The sequence below is a fragment of the Acomys russatus genome, chromosome 3 (assembly GCF_903995435.1).
Source record: "Acomys russatus chromosome 3, mAcoRus1.1, whole genome shotgun sequence".
NCBI classification, from domain to species: Eukaryota; Metazoa; Chordata; class Mammalia; order Rodentia; family Muridae; genus Acomys; species Acomys russatus.
In genome coordinates this window covers 84,064,068-84,076,882 of record NC_067139.1, presented here as the reverse complement: position 1 = coordinate 84,076,882, position 12,815 = coordinate 84,064,068, and the positions used below count along the sequence as shown (strand labels likewise).

Below are 12,815 nucleotides of genomic sequence, written 5' to 3'. Positions count from 1 at the left end.
GCTGCAGCTCAGAAACATCAGGTAATGCGCTCAGCTTTGTCCCTTTAGGAAGCCCAGTCAGTGTTGGCGCCCAGCCTGGGCTGCTCAACTCCAGCTGGTGTGAGGACTGGATGAGCTAACGCAGACGGAGTGCCAAGCACAGGACCTGGCTCCAGCTAACACCAGCTCCTTTCCCCATGACACTTCCACATTTGTAACTTGTGACAAAGCAAACCAGTTCACTTTCTGAAGAAACAATATAAATAACAAGTGTTCCTATTCTGAAAGAGATGACAGTGGTGACCATTAGGGACAGGCCAGAAGGCTAGCTCCCTCAGAGAAATGAGGAGGCTGGGTCTATGTGCCCATACATTCCAAGGTTTTGTTTCCACCTTCTATCTAACCCTGCCACCCTTTCTCCATTGGGAAAGGGAACAAGTGAGGTCTGGAGAAGGTGAGGCAGGAGTTCAAGGACAGCTGGGTGACACAGTAAAGCCCAGTCCAAAAATAATAATAATAATAATAAATATGCCAGGCGTGGCCGGGCACGCCTTTAATCCCAGCACTCGGGAGGCAGAGGCAGGAGGACCGTTGTGAGTTCAAGGCCAGCCTGGTCTCCAAAGCAATTCTAGGATAGCCAAGACTACACAGAGAAACCCTGTCTCGGAAAAAAAAAAAAAAAAAAAAAAAGTAAATAAATAAATATAAGAATGAAAAAAAAAAAAAAAACAAGATCTGAAGGAATATGTTTTTAATCTCAGCCTAAGCAGAAGGATGAATTGCAAATTTGAGGCCACAGTCTGGGCTGCAGAGTGGGACCCTACTTCACAAAAGTGGGAGGAGGGAGAGGAGGGAGCAGATTGGACTGGGAGGGGACGGGAGGGGAGGGGAGGGAGGGGAGGGGAGGGGAGGGGAGGGGAAGAATGAGGAGGGGAAGCAAGAAAACCTCATGGGGAAGACCATGGATCTGGTCACTAGCATTGCGACAGACAGACAGACGGGCAGAGAGATGCCTTGGCAATTGAGAGCACTGGCTGCTCTTCTAAAGGATCTGGGTTTGATCCCTAGCACCCGCCTAGTGTCTCACACCTGTCTGTAACTCCGGCGCTAGGGGATCTAATCCAGTGCTGTCTTCTGGCCTCCATGGGCACATGTACACAGACGTGCACTCGGGCAAAACACCTCTACATTGATAATAAATTTAAATTAAAAATTAAATAGGTTACAGGTCTCCCAGAGTATCTCTGTGTGTTTGTGTGTGTGTGTAGAGAGGGAGGGAGGGGGGGAGGGAGAGAGAGAGAGAGAGAGAGAGAGAGAGAGAGAGAGAGAGAGAGAGAGAGAGGGGACACTGTGGAGAAAGAACACCTAGGACAAGCAGTGCGGCTGTACCTGCCCTGGAACTCCCTTGTGGAGCTGTCTTGAATTCCTATTTCTTAGGGGAGACAGCCTTAATTAAGCTCCATCCCTATGCCCTAGTCCCACCCTATGAACTTGCTGTGGCTTGTCAGTTGTCTCCTCTACTAACCGAGAAAGTCTACAGGACATGCCACTGAGTCTCTACCTCCTGGACACATATGGAGATGTTTGATGAGAAACGAACGAAGGAACGAATGAACAAACTCTCCACCATGGTTTTGTCAAATGGGCCTTGGATTTTTTGTTGTTTGGTTTCGGTGCCGGGGATTGAACTCAGGACGTTGTATATGCTAGGCACATGCTCTGCCACTATGCTATCCCCAGTACCTGTTTTCAGAAGGGCTTTAAATATGTGATTCCTGCTGAGTGTGGTGGCATTGCCTGTAACCCCAGCACTCAGGAGGCTGAAGTGGGAGTGCCGTGAGCCTGGCCTACATAATGAGGCCCCGTCTCAAGGAAAAGGAAAAAGAAAAGTTGTCTCTATGCTGGAGGCTTCAACTTTCAGAAAAACACAGTGTGAGCTAGGGACGTGGCTCAGCCCCTTGCCACACAAGCCTACAACCTGAGTTCAATCCTCAGAGTTTACGTAAAAAGCCAGATGCAGTGGCCCACATCTTTAAGCCTAGCACTCCTAAGGGAAAATGGGAGGCAGAAACAGGAAGACTCATCAGAGGCTCTGACCAACTAGCCAGGAGTACATTACACAGCAGAGGCAAGAGCTGTCTCCAGACAGACGGCAGTGACTTCTGAAGAAGCTGCCCTGTGATCTCGATCTCTCCCTCCTCTCGCTCTCTCTCTCTCTCTCTCTCTCTCTCACACACACACACACACACACACACACACACACACACACACAACACAATACACACTATATACGTATATATGTGTGTGTGCGTATAGGGTGTACAAGAAAAATCCCTGTTTGTTCCAATGTTTGTACTCTTTTATTTTACCAAAATACCAATGTAACCCCGACTTTAGGGGATGGACCTAAGCACAGACTCCAGGGAGGAATTGAAGGGCTCAAATAATCCCAAGCTAGTTTGAGTCCAGTGGTGGAACATGTGATTTATTCAATTCCCAGCATCAAGAAAAATAAAAATCTGGTCGGTGTTCCGACTCTAGCTCTGCCAACTCTACTATGTGGCCCCTGGTGAATGACTTCCCCTCCACAGTTAGTTCTCTCTCTCTCTCTCTCCCTCCCTCTCTCTCTCTTTGAGACAGGGTCTCTCTGGGTAGCCATGGCTGTCCTGGACTCACTTTGTAGACTAGGCTGGCCTCGAACTCACAGCGATCTGCCTGCCTCTGCCTCCCAAGTGCTGGGATTAAAGGCGTGCACCACCAAGCCCCCAGGTTTAGTTCTCTTTAAGTCAGGTATGGCACTGAGCAGGCACCAGGCCCTAAAATAAAAGCAGCTGAGTATACTTGGTTGGTCAGTCACACTGTTGCCTCCTTCCCTTAAAGGCTTAGGGGCGGACACTAAAGTGGAAACTGCCTGAGGAGGCCGAGGAGGGAGGGAATAACAGAAATCACCTTGTGCTGTCTACTGTCAGTACCACTGTGATCTAGTGTGATGTCACTCTGGTGAGTGGACAGGGAAAGAGGGTATGGGGGCTGGAGAGATGGCTCGGTGGTTAAGAGCACTGTCTGCTCTTCCAAAGGACCCAGGTTCAAGTCCCAGAACCCAACTGGCACCCACACCTATCTGTAGCCAGTTCTAAATGATCTGATACCTTCACGCTACTGTACATAAAAATAAACCTTTTTTTTTTAAACAGGTCGGTGGGCTGAAGGGGCCACAGCAAAAGCTTGCTCAAGCAAACCTTTGTATCTTTGCTTCTATATTGCAAAACAGAAGACTCCAGAGCCCCAACATCTTGATGGCCTCTTCAAACTTGATCCCCCTATTAAAATACTGACACTCCCCTTCAGAGGGAGACAATTGGTGATGGCAGAGGATGGTGCGCAGTAGCTTTGCTGCGCTTCCCGACAGGGCCCCATTTTCAAGCTACCTCTAAAACTGTGAGAGGGTGGGCGCTGTCTCACGGAGGAGTTTGAGCCGAGTAGACAGAGCCATGCAAGCTCGAATGCTTGCTGGCTTCGGGCCAAGCAGCTGGCAGGTTCATCCCTCTCCCCAGGGTCCCCAAAAACACCACTTCCGGACCTCCTGTCTCAATCTGGGCTCTTCCTGCCTGGATCCCTATTCCCACGCCTGCCCTTTCTCTGCAGAGCTTTCTCCCTCTCACCACAACCCTTCTTTCGCTCTCTTCAGCTCCCTATCTGTTCCTGTTCCCCTCCCGGACTCCTCCCAACCCTTCTTCAGTCCTGGCATGGGTCTCCCCTGCCAGCTCCCACTTCGGGTGTATCTCCCCCCGCCTTAGTCCTCACCCCTGCACCTCATTCTTTGTATTCCTTTCGCCCTCCCGGTCTCCCCCAGCATCTCTCCTCCCCCGCCTGGCTCTGGCCTCCCCCCCTGCCTCCCCATCTTAAGCTCAGACTCCTCCCCCTAGCTCCTCTCCCCTCCCCTCCGCCTCACTCCACTCCCTGCCTGCATGCCAGGGTTTCTTTCCACCGTGGGGGTCTCTAAGCTTCCCGTCGCCACCTGCCTTCTTCCTCACCTCAGGGGTAGCGCGCCCCCATTATTTTTTTTCCATCATTGCCAGCGACTCCTCTCCCCACCCTCTCTTCTCCTCCCGGCTCCCTTCTGCCCCTTTAAATCTGCCTGGCCCAGCCTCCCCCTTGATGCTGGGTTTGGAGCAAACATTGATTTGTGCTGGGATGGAATTGGAATTTTGATTTTCACCCCCCTCTCCCAACCATAAGAAGGAGAAAAAAATAAAAACACCCCCTCTTGATAGCCCCCTCCTCTTTCCCATCCGGCTCCCAGCTCCTCTTTGCTGTCTCCGTTCAAGGCAGATTTTTCCCCTACACTATCCTCATCCCCCCCCCTCCACCCTGCCACTACCTCACCCCCCACACTAGCCTGCACCTCCAGCCGAGGGAGAGAGGGGACTCGCCCATACTTCCCCCACCTTCCTTCTCTGGGTTGTAGCAGTCTCTTCGGAAGGGAAGGGGCTTGGCTCGTCCGGGTGAGGTGTGAGTGCAGAGACCCTGCCATGGAAACTGCGCCCGGGAGGCAGCCTGAGCCCCAGCCCACATGGTGAGTAACCTGTCCCCTCCCTTTCGCCGGTCTGCCCATCCCTACCCTCATCCCCCACCCCCACCCCAACATCCCCAATTCTACCATCGGCCCACCTGGGTCCGGTCTTCCAGCTACATTTTTACCTCCCGCCTCCCCCGCACCCGGGCGTGCTAGCGAAGCCCAAGAATGAACGCAGAGGGGTCCAAATAGCCGGGAAAGCAGGTGTCTGAAGACCCTGCCCATGCCCCTCCCAGGTTCCCCTACCACCAACTGCATCCACACTCCACACTCTGGGGTTCTAGGTTGGAGAAGTAGGAGTCGGGATCAGGGCTGGGACCCCCAAGTCCCCAGAGGCGCCCTCTACAAGTTGGGAGGAATGGGAAAGCCCCTTGCCCTCTCAGCTTGGGAGCTGCTGAAAGATGCTGCCCAGGGGGGATGGGAGGAGGGCTGGAAGGCGGTGCTGATGCCCTAGAGCTACCGGCAGGGGATCGGCATGCAAAGAAGGGGACCTGGCTCTCCACTTGGCTCACTCTCTACTTGCACCCCTCTCTTTCCGCAGCCACTCAGGATGAGGGTCCAGCCCTGCCTGCCCGCGCTTGGGGCCCCCCGCCCAGCCCCGGTCTAACTGCCCCCGCCCCCAGGCCTCGCCCGGCCCTCAGGCCCCCAGCAGGCTCTCCAGCCCCAGGATGCGCTGAGCCGCCGGGGGGCTGAGGCCGCGCCAACTACATGCATGTCCCCGGGGGGCAAGTTCGACTTTGACGACGGGGGCTGCTACGTGGGGGGCTGGGAGGCGGGGCGGGCACATGGCTACGGCGTGTGCACCGGGCCCGGCGCCCAGGGAGAGTACAGCGGCTGCTGGGCGCACGGCTTCGAGTCGTTGGGTGTCTTCACCGGGCCCGGCGGACACAGCTACCAGGGCCACTGGCAGCAGGGCAAGCGCGAAGGGCTGGGCGTGGAGCGCAAGAGCCGCTGGACCTACCGCGGCGAGTGGCTGGGCGGGCTGAAGGGGCGCAGCGGCGTGTGGGAGAGCGTGTCTGGCCTGCGCTACGCCGGGCTCTGGAAGGACGGCTTCCAGGACGGCTACGGCACCGAGACCTACTCCGATGGAGGTGCGGGCCCGGCCCATTACTGTCTGCCCGTCCGCGTGCGCCTCCCGCCGGCCTGCGGCGCGTGTGCTTCCCTAGCCCTCCGCCTTCCACGCCCTGCTATTCCCATCCTCCATCCTCCTCCCCAGCCATATGCGTGCGGTGCGCCAGCCTTCTGTATCCAATGTTCCCGTCCGTCCGTCCCTCACACTATGCCTCAGCCCAGGACCCCAGCCCCCATCTTCCTGCCTCTCCCACCTTTAAATTTCCTCCTTTGACAGTCTTCTGCTTGCGTCTCCCTTACCCCAATCTCCCTGCCCCTCCCACCTGCCCTTTCCACCTGCCTGATACCCTCCCCATTTAACGTACAATCTTCGGTCAGCTCGTAGCCTGCCGACCTGTTTGCCTGTCACGTGACTTTTTTTTTTTTTTAAACACACTACCACCTGCTAGCTTGCCCATCACAGCCTCTGGGCCACCGGTCCTTCATATATATACTCCAGCCTGCCTGTTTCTCTGCCTTTTTTCCCCAGTCCGCTGACACTGCCAAAATCCACATGTTACACTACCTACCTGTCTTCATCTGCTCTATCACACCTACCAACGAAGCCTGGCCTGTTCCTTCCCAGACCTCCACAGTCACTGCTTCCACCTCTCTCACTTGTCGCTTGGGCTACCAAGGGCTTTGGGGCCACGAATTATTGGGTTTGGGAGCCCAGTGAAATATTGTGACTCTCTCCTATACATCCACAGGCACTTATCAAGGCCAATGGCAGGCCGGGAAACGCCACGGCTTCGGGGTGCGCCAGAGTGTACCCTACCACCAGGCGGCGCTTTTGCGCTCACCCCGCCGCACCTCCCTGGACTCGGGCCACAGTGATCCCCCGACGCCACCTCCGCCCCTACCCCTACCAGGAGATGAAGGAGGCAGCCCAGCCTCTGGCTCCCGAGGTGGCTTCGTGCTGGCGGGGCCAGGGGACCCCGATGGGGCATCCTCTCGTAAGCGCACCCCAGCAGCAGGTGGATTCTTCCGCCGTTCATTGCTGCTCAGCGGTTTTCGGGCTGGTGGGCGCCGCAGCTCCCTGGGCAGCAAGAGGGGATCTCTACGCAGCGAGGTGAGCAGCGAAGTGGGCAGTACAGGACCCCCGGGCTCCGAGGCCAGCGCGCCCCTTATCCCAGCGCCACCCGCCCTCATCGAGGGTTCGGCCACTGAGGTGTACGCCGGTGAGTGGCGTGCGGACCGGCGCAGTGGCTACGGAGTGAGCCAGAGATCCAACGGGCTGCGCTACGAAGGCGAGTGGCTGGGCAACCGACGGCACGGATACGGGCGCACCACCCGTCCCGATGGCTCCCGTGAGGAGGGCAAGTACAAGCGCAACCGGCTGGTGCACGGGGGACGTGTCCGCAGCCTCCTGCCTCTGGCCCTTAGACGGGGCAAAGTCAAGGAGAAGGTGGACCGGGCTGTCGAAGATGCCCGTCGAGCTGTGAGTGTTGCCCGCCAGCGCCAGGAAGTCGCTGCTGCCAGGTGGGCATCTGATGTATAGATCAAAGTTGGGTTGAAAGGAGATTCCTCTGGGTACTATACTTATGAGAGAACCAAGCCAATAGCTTAGTGGGGAAGCATGAGCAGGCCTACGTCCAGGCAGTTGTAGCCCCAGGATATGCCGGGTTTAGAATTGAGACTGGGTGCATGTGGGTGGCAGAAGGTTGGAAGGAGCCTGTGCCCCCCAGTGCATTGGGTGGAGATGTGCGTCTGTGGAAGCCATGGTATGTAGCTGGTACAGTGAACACTGCCTTGTACAGGCCCAGAAACATCTTGGTTTCCCGTCTCTTCCTCCCTCGTTCCCACCCTGACTTTATTTCAGCTTTGGCTTCTCTGGCTCTTTTTACTCAGGTTTGAAGGGAGGAGTTGTTTTGCCTCTAAAGATTTTTCTTTCAGTAAATCAGATTCCGTTTCCACGGATGAGAGTCTTGCTATCTAATGCAGTCATGTCCAGTAAGAACATAATGTAAGCCAGGCATGGAGGCCCATGCCTTTAATCCCAGGTGCAAGCAGATCTCCTTGAGTTTGAGGCCAGCCTGGTCTTCAGGGCTAGTTTCAAGACAGCCAGGGCTACACAAAGAAACCCTATTGGGGGGCATGCTGAACAAGTAAAATGAATTCTAATAATAATATATGTATTTAAGCCATATTTCCAAAATTGTATCCTTTCAACCAACAATATGGTTTACATCCCTTCTGGGGTCTTGAAAATGCCGTGTGCAGTTTTTACACGTGTGCACGTCGTTTCGGGGCAGCCGCGTTTAAAGTGCTTAATAGTTCTGTGAATGAGGTAGCACGGATCTAGGAAGAACCATAATTCTTTTGGACTGAGACTCAAAGACCCTGCTGTACACAGTTCACACACGTTTGAATGTTAATGTGTCGCTCTCCTTAATGGAGGGATGAGGACCCCTCAGAGGGCTGCAGGCTGTGCCCGAATATGAATCAGTGGACCTGTGTAATGGGCACGTGGCTGTCTATGTGCACATATGTGACAGTGATTAAGTATGAACATTGTCAGATCCTGAGTAGATAGATGACTGACTGGCCAGAGAATGTGCATCTATAGGTGTGTCTGGGTGTCTGGGTCCTAAAATCTAGGGCCTCAAACCAGGGCAGAACATCCTGGAACATGGGCAAACTCAGAGGGGGAAAAAAACCTAATCTCACTAACTAGAAGATCAGGCAGTGGGAAGAGGCTGGCTGGTCTCCCCAGCAACAAGCCTGGCAACCCTGATTGGCTGCTGGCTGCCATGGAAACAGCAGAGCCTTGATAATCCACACCCACCATGTCTAAAGCCACAGGTTTTTGTGGCCTTTGGCAGAACTGCGTGCAAACCGACAGCGAACCTCAGAGCTATTCGGAACCCAGCCCACTGGGCAGGGTCAGTCATAAGTGTTATGGAAACCCTGAATACAGCAGGGTTATCTGATGTTCCCCAAAACTTGTAGTGGACATGACCAACTAGCAGATACAAACTGCCTTTCTTAGATGGATAAAAACAAAAACAAACAAACAAAAAAAGGCCTGTGACCAAAAGGAGTCATGAGTCTTCAGCCAGCCAGAGCCATAGCAAGTCCATCTGGTTGTTTCTCTTCCTTTGTGCCTTACAATCCTTCGTCGGGATTACCAACAAAATTGGATGATTCTAAACCACCTAACTGCAGAGAGTGAAATGGAAGAGAGAGTCAGGGAAGGGGGGGGGGGGCTGAGAAACAGTAGCAGATCAAGGAATGACAATTATTTTAAGATGAACTGGACGTGAGAAGCTGCCTAGGAAAGCAAGTGAGGCACACAGGGCAGACTGAATTTACACAGGTGTAACTGCAAAGGTGAGAGGGGGAAAAAACGTGTACCCTGGCAGGGAAAGGGGATTCATTTGTTGAGAGAGAGCCCCTCTCTTATTCCAGCTCCAAGCTCTTGCCTTTAATCCCAACACCTGGGAAACGAGAAGTCTTGGCTACCAGCCAGGCTGGTCTGGGTTTGTGTGTGTGTGTGTGTGTGTGTGTGTGCGCGCGCGCGCGCGCGCGCGCGGCGTAGATCTGGTAGATGCATCGGAGTGGGGGGGAGGCAGTGCCAGGGAACAGAAGAAGCCAAACAAAAGCAAGATGAAAACTTTTCCTGCCAGGAAACCTAGACTGGTTGAAGTACGATTAAGGAAAGCAAGCTTGTGGTGGTAAGTGGGTAGACAACGGAAGGGGTAGTTGAAAAGATGGGGCGGGGCGGGACGCTGCCATTACAGCAGAATAAAGTACAGAACAGTGCTTTAAATCCCACCGAAAGGTGTTTGGCACCAGGGCTCAGGAGGCCAGGAGGTTCTGACTGCGGAGAGCGACTGGCCAAGAAGTTGCCAAGAAAGCAAAGGCTCATTAAACAGAAGCAGGAGGGGGGGGGGGGGGGGGGGGTAGATAACAGAGTTGGAAGGGGAGCTGCCCCTGCGGCTGGAGGAAGGAGGTGTTACTACAGGACAGAAAGGTAGAAAGGTGTGAGAGGAGAGAGGGGGTGTGATGACAGTACACAGCCTGAGACTAAGTGAAGGAACCAGACAGGAGAACTGTCCTGGCCTGCTGAAGCGTGACAGCGGCTGGCTTTGTGCAGAGGGATGAGGACTCGCATCCGGCGAACCTGGTGATGTTGTAAAGGATGGGGTCAGGGGTGGGGGCATCAGAGCGTGTGGGGAAAGGTCAGCCAAGTCCTTGTCCCTGGGACCCAACAGGGCAGCAGACGCCCTCCTAAAAGCGGTGGCAGCCAGCAGCGTCGCCGAGAAGGCTGTGGAGGCAGCAAGGATGGCCAAGCTGATAGCCCAGGACCTACAACCCATGTTAGAGGCCCCAGGTGAGGTGCAGGCACCTTGGGGGTGGAGTGGGGGGTAGGGGTGGGGAGGCATGGAGATCTAGGAAGGGGGGGGGGGAAACAAGGGTTGGAGGGTGTCTGGGAGGTGGGACCAAGAATGTGTGAGACAAGGTACTGGAAGGTTTGAGGTCTGGCGATGACAAACTGTGAGCCTGGAGGTAACCAGAACCCTGGAAAGTGCTGACAGTTAAGCAGCAGCCTCTCGGGCTCCTGGCCAGTCAAGCCCTCATTGATTCCTAGCTGTTCCTACTCAGGCCGCAGACCCAGACGAGATTCAGGAGGCTCAGACACAGAGCCTTTGGATGAGGACAGCCCTGGGGTATATGAAAATGGACTGACTCCTTCAGAGGGCTCTCCGGAACTACCCAGCAGCCCTGCCTCCTCCCACCAACACTGGCGAGCCCCCACCTGCCGAAGCCCACTGCCTCCTGGAGGGAACTGGGGTCCCTTCAGCAGCCCTAAAGCTTGGCCCGAGGAGTGGGGGGGTCTTGGCGAGCAGGCAGAGGAACTAGCGGGCTACGAGGCTGAGGATGAGGCTGGGATGCAGGGTCCAGGACCCAGAGTCGGTTCCCCGCTTCTCGGAGGCTGCAGTGACAGTTCCGGAAGTCTTCGTGAGGAAGACGGGGAGGACGAAGAACTCTTGCCGCCGCAGCTGAGGGCCCCCGGCGCCTCCGAGTCTGAGCCTGTCACCACGCCAGTTTTGAGGGGCCTGCCTTCAAGGGGTCCTGATGCTGGATGCCTGACAGAAGAGTTCGAGGAGCCTGCTGCCACCGAGAGGCCTGCCCAGCCGGTAAGCTCCCGTTTTGTGGCCTTTTTCAGAGCCTTGCCTCCCACCCCTCCAGATTTCAGTATCATCCCCTGAGGAGCTTCCTCTCTGCCAAGCCAGTCTTGGACCATATCCCACTTAAGAAAAGTGATAACTTACCTGCTCAAAGGAACCTTGGAGACCTTCAAGCCCAGCCCTCCCAGTGGACAGCTAGGGAACAGGCCTCGGGTGCTGAAGTAACCTATCCCTAGTAACAAACTAATCATGATTTATTTATTGGTCTTTTTGTTTTTTGAGACAGGGTTTCTCTGTGTAGCCTTGACTGTCCTGGACTCCCTTTGTAGACCAGGCTGGCCTCGAACTCTGCCTCCCAAGTGCCAGGGATCAAAGGCGTGCGCCTCCACGCCCGGCTACAAACTAATATTTTAATGGTGGAATCAGAACATTTTTTCCAGTTCTCCCTCCATATCCCTCCATATCATTTCCAGTCCCAGTTTCCTGCTCCACCCCCACCCCCACCTCCATACTTTCTCTCTTTGGTGCCCAGAAATAGGAAAAAAAATTTTCCCTCCCAACCCTCACTCTCCCTCCTTCTCCTGGGAAGAAGGGGAAAGGGGGAGGGGGGAGGGACAGACAGAAAATCAGGAGAGGTGGAGAGTTTCTCTTGAAGCCTCTGCTCTGATTGGATTCCAGGCCTTCTCCCATCTCCTAGCAACCACATCCTCCCTCACCCCTTCCTCCCTCTGCCTTACTGTGGTACTGGCTGTTGCTGCCAATGCCTGCTACTAAGGCCAGGCACCTTCTGCCTTGTCCACATGACATGCTGAGGGTGGGGGAGCGTGGTGGTGGCAGTGGGGGGAGGCCATGCGGGCTGTCTTCAAAGTGTGAGGGCAACAGGAGGAGGAAAGCCCTCCACAATCTGAAATGACGGTGGGCTCTTTCTGCCCTTATCTGCTCAGGGACGTTTCTGGGGACCCTTCAGCTTGTGCCAATAAAGCCAGGGCAGGGAGGTGACACCTGTACTCGGCTAAAAGGACTGAACCCACTTCACCCTCTGTCTCTTTAGGGAGCTGCCAACCCCCTGGTGGTGGGAGCCGTGGCCTTGCTGGACCTCAGCCTGGCATTCCTGTTCTCCCAGCTCCTCACCTGAGGCAACATCCTGGGCTCCTTCCTGGCCTTGGTTGCCTGCCTCTCCACCCACTTTGACCTGCCTTTTTCTCTTTTCCCTCCTCCTAGCTGTGTTTTTCTCCTCTACTCTCCTTTTCTCTGTGCCCCTTTATTTATTTATTTGTCTCTTGCTTCTCCCTGCCCTCTCTTCTTTGAGATGGTCTCATTTATTCTGGACCTGTCTCCTGGTCTTCCTTGTTTTCTTTCCCACCCAACCCCCTTCTTTCTCTAGATTGTTTACATATGAAGGGCTGTTCTCGCTCAGAGTTGCTCTTTTCTCTGAGATAACACAAATCTAAGTCAGACCATTGCCCTCCTGTGCCCCCCCCCCACACACCCATGTCCTCCCTAGCCTTTTCTTTAAATCAGAATTTCACCCAGGGTGGGGGTTTGGTGCCCTGAGGGGTCTCCTGGAATCTGAGTGGAGGGGAGAAAGAAAATGAGTAAGAGGTGGCTGGATGCCAGACCAGGCACTGGTCAGAGCCACTTGGGGCTTACTGGCCCAAATGGAAAGCCACAGGAAGAGTCACCTCCACTCTTACCTCAGAAACCAGTTGAGTTCTTGCCCAATTCGATCCTTCCCTGAGGGAGGAAAAGGGGAGTGAACAACAGATTGCTGGGTGCTCCCTCTTTTCCTCCTCACCCAGTCTCCTCTCAACCCTCCAAGGATGGCGGGGGCATCATGCCAAGAGCAGTGTAAAAAGCAACAACTACTATGGTGCACCACAAGCCCACCCCACCCCCCTCGGACTCTGCCACTCACCACTCCACCCTTCTCTGCCCCCTAAAAAATTTATTTGGTTGGTCTGGACTCACTTGTGGCCTTTTGAATAAATTCCTAAGGGGCCTGAAGATGACATTTC

The 12,815-nt window shown here is 54.8% G+C and overlaps 1 protein-coding gene across 1 annotated transcript; it reads left to right on the top strand.

Annotated features, from left to right (window-relative positions):
* The first annotated feature begins 4,048 nt into the window (after positions 1–4,048).
* Jph4 (junctophilin 4) lies at positions 4,049–12,018 on the top strand. The gene is made up of 6 exons (XM_051143099.1): positions 4,049–4,555; positions 5,097–5,646; positions 6,376–7,147; positions 9,883–10,001; positions 10,274–10,809; positions 11,852–12,018. The coding sequence occupies exons 2-6, from the start codon at positions 5,268–5,270 to the stop codon at positions 11,933–11,935; spliced, it is 1,890 nt and encodes a 629-aa protein (XP_050999056.1). The 5' UTR covers positions 4,049–4,555; positions 5,097–5,267; the 3' UTR covers positions 11,936–12,018.
* The last annotated feature ends 797 nt before the right edge of the window (positions 12,019–12,815 follow it).

Coding starts and splice junctions, on each gene's coding strand:
- Jph4 (XM_051143099.1), top strand. CDS start 5,268: ATGTCCCCGGGGGGCAAGTTCGACTTTGACGACGGGGGCTGCTACGTG. Junction 5,647..6,375: donor CGAGACCTACTCCGATGGAG/GTGCGGGCCCGG, acceptor ATACATCCACAG/GCACTTATCAAGGCCAATGG. Junction 10,002..10,273: donor ACCCATGTTAGAGGCCCCAG/GTGAGGTGCAGG, acceptor GTTCCTACTCAG/GCCGCAGACCCAGACGAGAT.